This window comes from Plectropomus leopardus, chromosome 23 (genome assembly GCF_026936395.1).
Source record: "Plectropomus leopardus strain MGB_pleo_1.0 chromosome 23, ASM2693639v1, whole genome shotgun sequence".
Classification (NCBI taxonomy): domain Eukaryota; kingdom Metazoa; phylum Chordata; class Actinopteri; order Perciformes; family Serranidae; genus Plectropomus; species Plectropomus leopardus.
The window spans coordinates 5,821,567-5,837,761 of NC_142198.1; the positions used below are offsets into that span (position 1 = coordinate 5,821,567).

General features: G+C 41.1%; 1 protein-coding gene across 3 annotated transcripts in view; it reads left to right on the forward strand.

Moving 5' to 3' along the window:
- The window catches only part of nrxn2b (neurexin 2b), an 883,386-nt gene that overhangs the window by 806,722 nt on the left and 60,469 nt on the right, over window positions 1–16,195 (forward strand). For all 3 annotated transcript variants that reach the window (XM_088073122.1, XM_088073124.1, XM_088073123.1), the window contains one exon: window positions 12,459–12,630. In XM_088073122.1, coding sequence (XP_087929248.1) covers window positions 12,459–12,630 — 172 coding nt within the window. The remainder of the gene's footprint in view (window positions 1–12,458; window positions 12,631–16,195) is intronic.

A 16,195-nucleotide genomic window follows, 5' to 3' on the forward strand; every position in this document is an offset into this window, starting at 1 on the left:
AAACACTTTTGTGGCCATTTTCAGCATCACGTCTCACAGAAGGGGAGACATTTGGTCAGATACTAAACTGGTAGCAATAATCAATAATAATGTAGATTTTCTCGCGGGAAAATCCATATTGGTTACATTGTCTACTTTCATGGCTACAAACAGTATGTGTCTTAACAGACATGGATGTAACATCACTGGCTTGAGTTGGTAGTTGATGCATACAACTGTGGGATGGGAATTCTAGATTAAAGTTATTTGATGCACATTAATTTTAGTAATTTTGGCAGCTCATGTGTGCAAAGAAATTTAGTTAATTTGGCTCTGTTTTGACACTGGTCAGAAATCTTGGACCCAAGAAGAACTCTACATTGAGCATATAGGGCATATATGAACCAACATTGTGTACTTTGTTCTGGGCCAATAACATTTATATGTTATATCAAATGTTGGAATAAAATGTATAAATGTATAAAATTGAAGTCCGCATTTAGAGACACTTTGCCACTGTTTCTTTTGATCTACCTCCAAAATACAAACCATTTCATCAAGGTCTCATTTAGGAAAAATAGCACAGTGATGAGAATTTATTCATGCATTCATACATTCTTTGGCGTAATTCCAGCATCAAGTAAGACATAAAATGAACACCGTGCCACAGAATTAACCCATACAATGTCAGAAAGGATTATTATTGTACAAAGCCACTAAACAAAAGACAGATTAAGCACAATAGTCAAGGACTCAGATATCTCATTTCACAGTTTGCTGACTAGATTTATGCTGCCAGGCAGGAATGATCTACAAACCTGTTTTGTTCTTGAGTTGATGCACCTTTCTTCATCAGCCAAGCGCTCTGGGTATCATCTCTTTCTCTCAGATCACTCCCAAGAGCTCGTGGATCAATTGGATTCTACCAAACCCATGTTAGCAACTCGAGTCAACACCGTAATGAACCTCTGGGGAGTGAAAGAGCCGGTGATGAGGGCAGACAGATTAGAAAATGGAGAAAAAGCAAAGAAAAGGTAAAAGCCAAAGTGAGAGAAATAATAAAGGAGAACATCTGAAGGTGAGGCAGTTGCCATTCCTTGCTGAAGAAAGTCAGAAATTGATTTTGAAGCTTTTATTGTTCTAATAGGCTGCAGAGGCTGAATTGCCTTTGTGGTTGCACCTTATTAGTATATATTGCTAAAAAGGCAGCGAATCAGAGGTTTATCAAAACAAAGTAGCACAAAGAAACGCTGCATCCTGGTAGTTTCTAATACTTGTATAACACTGATATAATGTCATTCAGTCATCAGTTATTGCTCGACTTTGTCTGTGGAAAGGTAGTCAGTATAATGAGGTTTGGTGGCAGATGCAGGGATTATTGCCTATCTTATTGTTTAGTGAATTGATGGGGGATTATGTGAAGCTGGAAAAGCCAAAGGATAATTGAATACAAAAAAAAAAGAGCCGAAAAGGATAAAACGACGTGGATGGGAAACTTTATTAGTCTTGTAAGCCTCTTTGTCCGATATAGAGTCCCCCAAACTGACAGATATCTACCAGTGTCTGGGTCTATAGGGCTTTTGGTAAAGGGATGAAGAGTGGGAGGATGCTTTTCTAGTTTTGCCTCAAGGAATACGCCCCCACAGCTCCAGAGTCTTGGCTTTTTACCCTTCGCTCTCCTCTTTTTTTTACCAGTTATTCTGTTTACTTCCACTTCTTGTTACTATTTCTTTCGTCATATCATTGTATCGCAGCTTCTCCATTCTTTGTTCAGCCTCTCCTATTCTTCCTCTCTCTATCTCCAGCCTCCATCCCTCTCTGCTTGAAAAGCCCTTTGACGTGAAACATCTTTGCTCTTTGGGAGGTTTCACACATGCAGCTTGATCAATTTAATTGGTCTTAACACATCTCTTGGCAGGAGGAAAGTCAGAGATGTAAATGATTCTATTTTAGTGCCAGAATGACATATTCCCTTCATATCACCTCTCTTTATTATTCATGTTAAGCATTGAAAAGAAGACTGGCAACACTTGTGTGTGTTTGATACCTACAGGCAAGCTGGGACTTGCTACATGCATGTGTTAATGCTGCTAAATATTTTTGTGTGAACAGTGGCTCTTGTGAATATTTGTAATTTGAAAATTGTCGTTGAAAAGTTTTCACCTAACTGTGTGGTAACGTTTTGTGGAGTCTTTTAGCATCTTTGGCCCCGATCACCCTGAGATTTGTTGCCATGTACAGCCGCTTCAAAAACAACTTGGAAAAGTGCTTTGGGTTTGATAAGCTGGTGCGCCTGTGTAGCACTTTGGCTCACTGGAAACTGTCATGACATGAGATATGAATTCCACCTCCCCTCTTGCGAACTTTGTGTTTCCTACGATAGCGAAGGAAAGGCCTGCCTCTCCTTGGCTCACCCTGACATTTTAACCCCAACCAATCCCACTCCTGTTGCCTAAAACTAACCAATCCCACCAACAAAGGCAGTGAGTACCAGCCAATCATAGCGAGAATCATAGGTCGGGTCATTTCTCCGCTATCCTTGGATTCACAAATTTGCACAAATTCCCTCTCACATACTCTGCAGCTCTCTCAAAGTTCAGCTAACTATCTGCTAGTCTATTTAACAGCATGCATGCTTTCGCCAAATACAATTTGAAAAATGGGGTGACCTTTATCGTAATGAAATACTGCTAGTATCAGCTGTTCAGCATGTGCTATTTTCCCACTGTTTCTATCACATCTTATGACATCAGGACCCCATGTTAAAATGCCTGAATTTACAGCAGAAATAAACATGTTTACAGCCTGGTACAGGTTTTTTAACTTACACCTTTATTAACAAAAATATTGGTGACATTGACATATCAGTTACAACAGAATAACAAACCCAAAGACAAAAGGTGACAAAAACAAAAACTTATCCGGTACATATACATTTTTATGTTCTTGATGATGAGTGTATCTATTGATTATTGTTTAAGTCCAGTGTTGTATTTCTGAGTCTTGTATAGAGTCCATTTTTCCCATTTTCTTCCCTAGTTGTGCTTCTTGTGGTCTCAGTATGTGTGTCCATTTACCATTGAGAAGATTTCTTCTATGATTATTAGCCGCTGGTCCTTTGTTGGTGGTGTTTCCATAGACCAGTTCCAAGTGATAGCTTTCTTGCTTGCTACTAGCAGTTTTTTGGTCAAATAGCTATCACTGGCATAAATATTTCTTCAAAGAATATACATAGATAAAGAACCAAACAACTGTTGGTGAACTCACATCCTTGTATTTGTTTTAGCTCCTTACATACTATTTCCCAAAATATTTTCTGACATTTCCAAAAAATAAAACTTTAGAGTGGTCTGCAAAACGACCCGCATTCTGATGACTGAATCAGATTCTTCCTTGAGAATTCCCTGCAGGTTGACGAATTAGTGGATGAAACAAAAAACTGTTTTGGTCTCTGAGGCTAATTTTTGTACTGAAAGACCCTCAAAAGAGGTTTTTTTTTTTTTTGGTAAATACATTTTGTTGTAATGGTTACAATCAGGTTTTTTTTTGCTAACGGAAATTTCGGTAGTATTATCACAGTTAACCATAGTTTGAAATGCATCGTGATAACCAGGCTAGCAGCTGATATTAGGGTTATCTCCACCCTCTCTACCAATTAGGTACACGTAAATATATACATGTCTGTCTCAAAAAATCCCAGATGGCCACTGCCAAAATGCTGAACTCGAGGCTTTGAAACAGTTGGTGATGTCACGGTAGCTGTGTCCATTATATTTTTTTTCAAGTCCGTGGCCTAAAAACGCTTGAAAAATTCAGCTCAAGAGAGGTGCGCAGGCTAATCATGCTGTACTACAGGGAAAAAAATTGTTTTGCAGGTGAACCGTCTCAGTACTTTCAGGCCCTTTTAGTTCATTGTTTTAGCCGGCACTGATGATAAACAACCTAAATGCTGTTTGTAGGCAAATTTAAAAACTAGCTGGTGAAACATTTAGTAGGTAAAAGAACAGATTTCTCTCAAGAATAGGTGGAAACCAAAACAGAGCAAAAACTAGTGTGATTCAACTTGACAAAGACCACAGTGCCAGAATGCAACTATTGCTCCTTAACTGCAGGATGTGCGAATAGGCAGCCATTTCTTAAACATGATGACATTATTAAGTTTAGGTGATCATTCATTATGTAAATGTTGCGTTGACAGCCTCCTGTCTGCAAGTGGCCAAAAACATAATTAATGCAGGTTTAAGCAAATTTTCTGACTGAAATCAATTCATTTTAATAAAATAACTTCTCTCAGTGGATTCGCTCAAACCTTATGTGTGTACTATATACTATATACTGTATAATACTTTAATTTGAAGTTCACTTTGATGAACTTATGATCATTGAAAAACACAAATGTATACACACTATTGCCAATGTTAGACTGCTTATGGTGTCAATTGTTTTCTGGACACAGAACAGAAACACCCCCACCTCACCCAGCTACCAGGAAGTCACATACCCCCTGTCTCTGCGTGTGTGTGTGTGTGTGTGTACGCATCCATCAGCTGTCTGTAGCTTTGTAAACAAGGCCGTGATGTGTGTGTGTGTGTGTCTGTGTGTGTGTGTGTGTGTGTGTGTGTGTGTGTGTGTGTGTGTGTGTGTGTGTGTTGGGGGCAGCGTAACCTTGTTGGAGGACGTTCTCATGTTTCAATGTGGGTAGGTCAGGCGGGACCCAAACCTGCAGGTCTGATGGTCATTGTGCTGAAGGACACCATCCATCAATGGTCTCAGCGGTGCAGATCGTAATGGAATCAACTCAGAATGTTTGTCCGTATGTATTTGTGTTCAAGTCTTGAGATTGGAGTGAATGAGAAGTTTTGGAGCTAGGTGACAGCATAATCAGGATTATAGAGGATGATGTTATGGCTGATTTATACCCCCCCCTTAGCTGCTTCCCTTTGCAGTATTTTGGCTTGTTTCCAGTGTGTGTGTACTCTGGGACAAATGGGCAAGCCCAGCGTGAGTCGTGCTCGGATGGGAGATTCAGACACACACACACACACACACACACACACACACACACACACACACACACACAACATCTGTCTAACTCTTCAATTTTGCAATGAGATCTGATTTTCGGTCAGAGCGGCCGGTCTTTCAGAGCAGAAGGGGACAAATAGCTCTGTGACCACTGTGGCAAAGAAAAGAAAGAGTAGAGGGTAGGAGGGAGAGAAAAGGAGATTAAGATGCGGAGATGGGGGGGCAACTTTTCTCAAGGTGACTACTGAAGACCGTGGCAAACACATACAAATGCGTTGCAGAAACTGAGAGAAGGTGTAGTAAATGAAACCAAGCGTATCCTTGCTGCCGACTGTCTTGTCGCCGCCATTCTCTTTTCCCCCCGTCACCCAAATCGAAACAACACAGCTCTGTGAACATGTGTCATTCGAGGTGAGGGCATGAAATCTGAGCATAAGATAACAGTAGTCCTGATCCAAAATGACATTTGGCCCTTAAGTCCCTTTCCTCTTTCTGTCACACACGCGCTGAAGACGTTAGGTGAACGGACAATGGGCGATTTAGCCGGCGAGGAGTGTACGTGTTATGCAACAGCCTATTTCTTCTTACATAACGCTGCAGTTTCAGAGTGGTAGATTAGCCTCGCTATACTGTTCTCCTTCTAGCAGATGCCACAGCGGATCTCCTCTTGCAAGGCATTCTGCATACATGTGGACAAGCTGATTAGCCGTATAGACCCAAAATTACCCCGACAAGGCAGATGCAGAGATACCATCTGATGGTATATGTGGCTCAGTTGCCTGTGGGATAGAAAAACACTCAACAATACATATTAATACAGTGTTTCCCACAGAATTAGAATCTAAATTCCATTTTATACAGAGATTGTGCTATAGGGCTGCTACGAAGTCCCTTCTTGTTGCCTCCTTTCCACGTTTACACAAATCCAAATGATGCCTGCATTATTCAGCTCCAGTGTGTGATTATAGACAGCATGCAGGCATTGCGGAATCAAAAGAGGCGTGACATGTAACACACTGGTGTCAGCCCCTACTGTTACATGAAACTTGCACACGTCCAGTGCTTTTAAAACATTAACAAGGGCATAAGATTGCAGCAGCAATCATTTACCATCTTTGTTATATGGCGGCTGATCTTGTCCTCTGTTTGAAGGGTAACAGGCTCACATGTCTCATTGTTTAAACAATTTGTGGATGTTTATGGCCATGATCACAACAGTTTACAGACTCTTCTACATGAACTAACTTAGGATGAATCAATGTAGGACCACAACAGAAATCTGACTCTCCTACACAAACTAAGTTATAAGCCACAGTCAAAATAAACAAGAAGAATCAATGTAGGAGAAGTTTAAGACCCAGATAAACAGTTTTATTGTGCCTAATGTTCTGCTCTGTCTGTGTCCAGAGTACGCTCTGAGTCCTAAAAGGTGCAACAAATTATCAAATGGTACATAATAATTTAACAGCACTCTAATTAATGGTCCAGCTCCAAAAATTTAAAAAAATCAATACGTGGCGACTGATGTTTTAATCGTTGTGGAAACCCTGCAATAGCACATAGAATTTAGCATAGTAGTTGGCATTTGAGTTGAAATCCTTGCTGATAAACTGACATATTAAGCTGCCTTACACCACGTGGAAGTCTCAGATGCATGTGTCCGTAGAGAGGCTGAAAAAAATTAATTGCTTTTCGTTGGGCATCCAGTAAAAAAATCTATTTATCAGTCATTTCTCTGTCCATGCTGCTTCACTGGCTGATTCATAAGCTAATAAATACTGCAGCTCCGCATACTTACACTGGTATGTCAAGTTAGGCTGAAGCAGATACAGGCTGTGATAGATCATTATTGGGGAAATGAGAAAGACGCTGATGAATAGTTTGCATTTCCACCACCCACGGGGCTATTAATATGAAATCTGTCAAACCATATCACAAGCGTCAGCAGATTCCCGGAACTGGTCAGCTGCGTTTTTTTGGACTGTTTCTCGAGGTGCGTTGATGCAGCAAAATGCAAAATACTTTGACTGATTGAAACAACTGCAGCTGTGAGTGTGTTGCTGAATCCAGCCTCCAGTTCATTCAGCAGTTCTGTTGTTTCTCTGTTGTTTCCTCTTTCTAATCTGCCTATTTGGCGCTCATGTATCAGATCTAAAAGGGAAATGCAGAAAGACATTGAGGAAATGCAAATATATGAAGACGTGTGTGGAGTTGAAGCTGTGGGGTTGCTATCATGATTGAGCTGTCTGTAAAGAAATGAAACCAAGAATTAAAATCCTTCAAAAATGCATTCCCCCTTTGTCTATTTCCCCCCCTCTTAATTGACTACCAGTGTGCGCAGCGAGGAGAGAACAAGATCTTGACATCTTCAAAAGGAGCTTTGATCTGAAAGCACCTTGAGGCCCGGGAGGATCATCAAGGTTCCCTCTGTCCTTTTATCGCACAGTGTTTCTCTCTGCCCCTCGCTCCTCCTCCTGCGCTCCAGCTTCCTTTTTCTGCTCGGTGTGATCAGCGAGAGCTCTCTGAGACTCCCTGATAGTCCCGATTCAGACAACTGCAGCCTCGTTCTGGCGCCGCCTCATTCTGGCGCCGCCTCATTCTCATTCAGCCCTCGTCAACAGCGTTTACCCCAACGAGCTCTTGCACATCGCAAGGTCGTGTTGAGATATTTCAGGAACTCTCTCCGTATTCCAGCCCTGCGCCTTCAGAATTCCGAAGCCAATTTTCTTTGTCTTTGAGAAAAAGGAAGGAGAGACTAATGAGAGGATTACACAAACTTTTTTTTTTTTTTCTTTGGCAGCTAAACTCTGTTGTCAACTGTGTGAGAAGCTGATCAGCAGTTTTTGCTCTGCGAAAAACATCTTTTTTTTTTTCTTGTACCAAGATCTTAGATATTTGGCAAGGACAGCAAGTTTGTGCCCGATAAATTTGAATAATATTCAAGAGTTTTCCAGCTAAACTTGATGCAACAAAACCTAAACAGATTTTGGTCGAAGTTAAAACTCAGTCCAGTCTCCAGGCATTTCCTCCAACACCCTACTGCTGAAGGTTTTTAATTGTTTAATTGAACTTGGAAAGACATCCTCCTCAGGCACTTGAGATTTTAATGTAATTGAAATGTATCATATCACGTATCATAAAGCTGAGCTCTTCCCTCTGGTCCACAGTGGACCCCATATCTACACCACTGATTAACTCATGGGAAGAAAAGATGAGTTAACCTTTGGATAAAAGTGCAAAAACATAACATTCTTCGTCCTGACATTAGCCGACAGCTGAAGCAGATTAGGGGCTACTAAGCAGTAGTTTAGAAGCTGTGGTGTTTAAAGAGCAGCGAGGGCTTATTGTCAGTTACCTACCAGTCCCTTCATTTCAATGTTGCAGGCTTGACTGCTCCCAGTCATTCAAAGAGTTTTTTTTTTTCCCTTCTGTTTCCAGAGATATGTTCGCTTAAGGGAAATGGCCATTAAAATGTCATTACCGCTACACTAAAATCATTTTTTGAAAAGCACTGGTTCCCAGCGGCTTCCCACCGTAATGGGCTCAATACATTCCCTCAGCACCGGGAAGAACCCTAATGTTGCGGAACACAAATGCTAATCTCTCTGTAAATATCACTCAAATTCACTCTCCCTTCTGCTTTTCAGTCATAATAGCACGGATTCATTCTGCTTTGCCCTGGCAAATTGAATTAACTCTCCAGGCAAAGGTGTTATGATTATTCTAAGCTTCCTAGTGCGTGGGCTGTAATGGAGATGATCCTGCCATTTCCACTCCATCCAAAAGCATTTCACTCACCCTCTCTGTCTTTCTTCTTTGCTGCAGCATCTCAAAGGTATCAATGATTAAATTTTCATTCACGTGCGCCTCACTAATCACCCCCTAACAGTATTCATATTCATGTCTTGGAATCAATATTGGATCTCGGCATGCGTGGGGAGAGTGGGCGGAAAGACTGCAAGGGTCAGTCCATAACATGAATCAATTGATTAAGTGCCTAAGAAGCTGGAAGCACTTTGCCATTTGAGACCCTCTTTGCTGAATTAGATCATCTGTTGAGCAGTCCATCAAGCTCTACTCTGAGGAGCTCATCCTGGTTTAACTTAGTTCATGTAGGAGAGTCTATTTCCTGTTGTGCTCCTACATTCATTCATCTTGTTGATTATGCTTGTGGCTTATTACTTAGTTTATGTAGGATAGTCTGTTTCCTGTTGTGCTCCTACATCGATTCTTCTTGATAACTCTGTGTCATAAGTAAGGTCATGTAGGAGAGTTTGTTTCCTGTTGTGCTCATGCATTGATTTGTCTTGTTTTTTATGACTGTGGCTGATAACGTCATTGATGTAGAAAAGTCTCTCTCCAGTTTTGCTCCTACATTGATTTGTCTTGTTTATTTTAAATGTGGCTTATAATTATGTTCATGTAGAGGACTCTGTTTCCTGTTTTGCTCTTACATTGATTCACCTTGTTTATTATTGTGACTGATAACTTAGTTAAAGTAGGACAGATTCTTAATCGTTTTGCTCCTACATTGATTTGTCTTGTTTATTTTAACTGTGGCTAATAAATTTGCTCATGTAGAAGAGTCTATTACCTGTTGTGCTCCTATATTGATTCTTCTTGTTTATTCCAAATACATAACGTAGTTTGTGTAGCAGTCTGTCTCCTGTTTTGCTCCTACCTTGATTCTTCTCGTTTATTCTGACTGTGGCTTATAAGTTAGTTTGTGTAGGAGAGTCTGTCTCCTGTCGTGCACCTATAATGTGTCTTCTTTTTTATTCTGATGGTGGCTTATAAGTTAATTCATGTAGGAGAGTTTGTTTCCTGCTGTGCTCCGACATAGATTCTTCTTGTGTGCTCCGACTGTTGTTTATAAATAAGTTCATCCAAAAGAGTCTGTTTCCTGTTAATCTCATACATGGATTCTTCTGGTTTATTCCAACTGTGGCTTAGTTCAAGTGGGGGTCTGTTTTCTGTTGTGCTCCCACATTCATTTGTATTTACTCTGACTGTGGCTTATAACTTAGTTCATGTAGGAGAATCTGTTTCTGTTGTGCTCCTACATTGATTCTGCTTGTTTATATCGACTGTGTCTTATATTCAGCGAATTTCTCTGTGGCATTAATCATGGCCACCAGCACTTCCACTGGCACTGCCGTTTGAGCATGCTCAATTAATACCCTAATTGAGGTTGTCATCAGTGCCTGGCCATACTGTGGCCTTGCCTGAATAGTATAACCACTTTACACAGCGCCAAAGAGTGGTTAGAATGCACATAAATTTGGCTGTGATTATACTGCTCATTAACTTACTGTACAACCTCTGCACTTATTTACTCAATTAACTTGCTATTTTAAGTTCTGTTAACATTTGGATGTTTTATTTTCCGTTTTTAAATACTTAATCAGCCATGAATAATGGAAAACCGCTGCGAGCAGAAGCCACGCGTTCACCTCTGAATATCTCGGCATATGGAAGGTGGCAAAATAAATGCACATAGTTAATGAGATAATGGGATCAATGGAGTTGTTGCTGCACTGGGCAGATAGTAGTAGCGTGCAATGGTGACCCCACCCCCTTTTTGCAGATAAGCTCGACCTGTAATGACAACCGGGAAGCGCTCCTGCTGATGGTATGGGCGCCAAAGCAGTTACTGCTCTAGAGCGGCTGTGACAAACAAAACTGCAACAGAAGATTTACTGCCAGACAGAGAATTAGTCTGTAATGGTGCTGTCTGGTATGTACTCTGTCTGTTTCTCGCTCTCTCTCACCCTTGTTCTGCGCCTCTCTGGCAGACTGTAACTCTGTAAATGACTTTGACCTTTCCTGGGACTGAGGACAGGAACCACAGAGGGAGAGGAGAGAGATGGCGGGAGATGAGAGTAGAGTAGGCGGTTGACTGTAATAAACTCGAAGCAGTGGGCGGCTGTCAACACTAATAGATGGGAGAGGGGAGGGGGGTCACCGGGTTGATGAATACTAAAGGTGCCTGAGTCCTCAACAAGTACTCTGTTTTTTTTTTCGGGGCTGATATGTGTGAGATCTGATGCTCACTGCATCATCACACTACAGGCAGTGAGGGCCTTTTTGGTGACTCAGGGAAAATGTATTTAGATTTTTGCTACTGGACAGCAAATGGCAGACATTGCTGACTGAAATCTAATTCTTTTACATTGTAATGTAACACCACTGTTTGGTTCACAATTACATCGCTTCAATCTAATGCATTCGCACGGACACACACAAATATATGATGTTAAGTTTTTTTTTATATTATCCTCATTATGCAATGCCAGCTGGAACTAACTTCTCTTTCTCTTTTAAAAATATAAAATGGGACATGCAGTAAACAAAGAGTGATTTTTGTTTTGTGCCAAATGTTTTTGGTGTAGTATAACACCTTGCTACAAGACCAAAAAGGTTTTCATACAGGAAACACAGAAGACACACTTGCAGGTACAGCGGCACTTTGTCCTAAATGCTAATATTAGTTTGATAACATGCTCACAATGACAAGGCCACCACGTTCATGTTAGCATGCTAACATTTGTTAATTAGCAGAGGTATGGGCCCGGGTCACATAACTTTGACTTGAGTCAGACTTTTGACTCGACTTGGCAAAATCAAAAAAGATTTGCAACTTCACTTGGACTTTAACACCAGTGATTTCTCTTTGACTTGAAAGTATTTTTTTCTCCCTAATATCAAAAAGTAAGGGTTTTTAAAACGTATGTCACAAATAAATTAATTTTCCTTCAATTTCAGAATCTACCAGCATCAAGATTTATCTTTTTTCGTTTATTTATACATAAAACATGCACAAATGTACACTTACCACTTTAAAGGAAGAATGGTCTGACGGTTAATGTCAATTCAAGCACTACTTTTTATGATTAAGTACAGTTGCATTTATTTTAACAAATAAATTCAATTTTTAAAAGCATTCATGCTTTTGTATATTTGATATATTATTATTCTGTTGTTAAAATGGCATAACATCTGGTAAAGAGCGCATAATGACTTGTTTGGACCCGAAACTCAAAGTGTATGGCTTGAGACTCGAGTGTCTTGACTTGGAACATGAGTACTATGACTTGAGATTTACTTGTGACAATGACTTGGCCTCACAGTTTTCTCTTACAGCTGAGGATGAAGAGAATGTCATTAGTTTTTCAGGTGTTTAATCATAAACTAAAATATTGGAAAGTATTGGTTATTTGAACTATAAACCAATGGGCTGTTAGTCATGTAGAGATGGGCAGTTTTATTATATAGTTTGGGCAAAAAGGCAAACAACTTCTGCTTGGTTGAATTTTGAACACACTTCCAACAAAATAATTTTCTCAGGAAATTTAACCTAGGGGATTTTTTAAGCATATCAAATGTCCAAAGAGAACATCTTCTGATGCAGACGCACTCTTCTTAAAATGTTTTCTATTTTCCTTTGTCTATAGGAACGGGGAAAGATCGGCGTGATCTTCAACGTGGGAACGGACGACATAACCATCGAGGAGAGTGCAGTGATGGTGAGCGACGGCAAATATCACGTGGTGCGATTCACGCGGAGTGGTGGTAACGCCACACTACAGGTGGACAACCAGCCGGTCATCGAACGTTTCCCATCAGGTAGGAACAGGAACCCAAGTCTGGGTACTGAGGGCGTGTGGGAGCTACCAGTGTTGTGTTTGAACCTTTGCAGTACTGAATTCTTCGATAAACTAGGTAACACAGTGGAGAGAGAAAGAAGGAGCTTCGGAAAAAAAATATCATTCATTAATTCAGCCTCCCATGTGCCTCTAAAAGTGAATTTTATAGACAATTCTGTGAGGGTTCTGGTTTATTTATCAGGACATTCATATTTAGAGCGAGGCTGCATTATTCTAGGTGATTAAGACAGGTTCTGGTCTAAAAGAGCCAAGCAGGCTTCCAGAGGCAAACAATCTCCCACGGAAGAGCATCCAGCTCTCTGCAGTTAGTGTGCCATTGTAGCTCCTGGCAGTGTGAAAGCCAGCATTGAATCGCAGCCAGCAGAATGTGAATATGCCAGTCAGGCATGGTTAGTGACATGGGTTTTGGGCAGGATACAGAAAAAGGACACTTGACGTTGGGAAAGTATGTGGAGGTGTTTACAAGTCATGCCTCGGTTCCAGACGCAACATCATTACAGACTTAAAACGAGGGCAAACACCCGATGAGTCACTGCTGGGAGTGTGCTAATTCCCCCACTTGTTGTTGAACCATAATCATGATATTCTATTATGGCCTGAATTATGAGGCTATTTTTGGTTGCGCAGAAGCTCTCAGTTAATTTCTCTCTCCACTGTTTCCCCTTTGTTCATGGTTGTTCAAAGGAAGACATTTTGTGTTCCCGTCCTGAGTTTGCATTTGGTAAACACTGGGGCCATGCTCTGCTGCCTGCCAGTGTTAGGCGTTCGGTGATAATCACATGGAAAACTAATGACCTGTATGCAAAAATAAGAGCTTTCAAAGCTGTGGAGCTCTGGTACATTCAAATATTTGCAAACAGTTCTGTCCATCAGTGTTTTTATGCCTCCGTGCCAGCGATACACAGACCCTGAGGCCTTATGTTTTCAGATTGTCCATCTGTCCGTCCCATTCTTGTGAACCTGATATCTTAAGAACACCCAAGGGAATTTCCTCAAATTTGGCACAAATGTCCACTTGGACTCAGCAATAAACTGATTATGTTTTGGTGGTCATAAGTCAAAGGCCATGGTTACTGTGGCTTCATCTGTCTCAGTCTTGTAAACACAATGTCTCAGGAACACCTTGAGGTTTTTTTTGTTTGTTTTTTTTTCAAATTTGGCACAAGCGTGTAGTTGGACTCAAGGATAAACTGATGCAATTTTGGTGGTCATAGGTCAAGGTCTCTGTGACATTGTATCAGTCTTGTTTCTATTAGCGAGATATCTCAAGAACTTTGTTTGGGATTTTTTTTTCCTTCAAATTTGGCATAAATGTTCACTTTACTCAGTGATGACCTAATTGCAATTTGGTCGTCAGAGGCTAAGGTCACTGTGGCCTTGTTTGTCTTGTGAACAGATATCTGTATCAGATATCTTCTCTTAGGGCACCCTAAGGGAATTTTTTCTCATTTTTGGCACAAACGTCCATTTCGTTTTGCTACTGGGGTTAAGATGTAAAAGTCACCTGACTTGACTTGTTCGTGGAGGCATACGACCACGAGGCAGTAATTATAGTTATTCTCTATCGATGCTTTCTGACTGGTAAATCTCCATCCCACTTCCATCTCCATTGTCTAAAAAACACTGCCTATGTTTGGTCATTGTTTCAAACAGCAGGGAGAGTGCTGCTAATGTGGCCATGATATTTACTCTAGTTGACATATAGAGCAATGGGACTGTGACATTCTCTGTCACAGCAGTGATCCCATATTTTGAGGCTTTGTTTCGGCTTTGAGAGAAGTGCATTCTCTTGCTCATCCGTCAGCGCAGCGAGGCCGGTCTGAGGGGCATGCATCACAGGCAGAGGAGGAAGCGCCCTGTGACGGTTCACTCTTTTCACTTGTTATTATGATGGAAATGCAGCCCTTTTCGTAATAGCACACGCTCCAAAGAGAAGCCTTCGACTAACAATAGCACCAAGCACTTGGAAACTAACAGCAAAGCAGCCTGTTAACATCGGCAAGTGAATGTCATCATCCAAATCTATGTTTTGTTTCATCAAGAGACAATAATGCAGAGCCCATATTGTATTCCTTTTATTCCTCTTCCCTTCCGCCCTCCTTACCGCTGATGTTTTCTTTGTCAAACATTTCTTCCCTTTCCTGCGCTTGATCAAGAATTGAAGAGTGTTATTTTGTTGTTGTTTGTTAAGTTTTGTGTTTGTCTGCCGGGGGCTGGAGCCCGTCTGAAGTTTTGGGAGGTTATGGGGACTGAGGAAAGGAAATGGATTAAGGAAAAGGGGGGGGGGGTTACTTGGCTGTTGAGTAGAATAGCTTTGATTCATTTATGTGGGCTAGATGCACTCAAACTATTTTTGGGCGCCCCGCTTTGATGGCTCCGGCACACGCTTTGAAGGTTCCAGTCGTCATCGTCTGGCGGGGCGGCGTCCTGGGGAAACGGAGATGTTACACATTAGGAGAGCAAAACCTCGGATGAGGCTGAGGCACAAAAGGGCGGAGGAATATGTGGGGGAGAAAGTTAGTGAGGGAGGTGGCAACAGTGGGAGTGTGAGGTAATATTTCGTCGAGAGGAGGAAGAAAATGGGGGTTGGGGGGTGGGGGGCTCCCATGTTGAAGTTCCCGTGACCCAGATTAGCGATTTAGACATCTTCTCATTGTCTAAACGGGACAAAATAGTCTATACTCCCGACACATTCAGACCTACTTCGTTTATTTGATGCTTATATTATGCTGTCCCGGTGGAATCTTAAAATGATCATGTAGCCAAATTTGGAAGAAATAGAACAAGTTGTCATGAAATATACCTCCAATAGGGCAAGTATTACAGGTGCCAAGTTTGTCTAGTTCCTCTAACAGAACAACAAAGTACAGTTTCCTGTGAAATCTCCCTCCCCACAGGGACTGTTGTGACCCACATCAGGCAGTCTCGTAGGGATGCCGTCACAGTATTGAGCCCTGTCTAATGCTTTGTGCATACAGAGACTTACGTGTGGGATTTATCCTCAACGTGGCCTAACAACTGTAAAAGTTCCCAGAGGGAATAAAGCTGGAATGTAAATCTGTCACCTCTCACAAGAAAGACAGTGACAGGTTATTTTTCCTGTCTTTTTTTAGACCCTAACGTATTTACAGATGGGGCTTTAGAGGACCTACGGTATTATGGTTTACCAGGGTATTTAGAAATACTGAAGGTATGTTTTCATTACCTATTGTTTTTACAAAGCAATGTTTCGATCTACAAGGTCTTCCTCAGGCCACCTGAGGAAGATATTGCACACCAAAACTTTAACTTGTGAAAACAATAAAAATTTGCCCATTTGGAGTTCAACAGCGAGATGCAGTTAGTGCATTTTTGTCCTGCACCTGTGTGTATTTTGACTAGATGTGTGCACACTACTTTCTCTTTTGATGTTTTTCAATACCGTCATAAATACAGGCGTTTCTTTGTCCATTAAACTCATTGTATGTAGTGCACAGCATGCACCACCAGAGCTTAGTCTCCAGTCTCCACTGGTGGAACAGGCA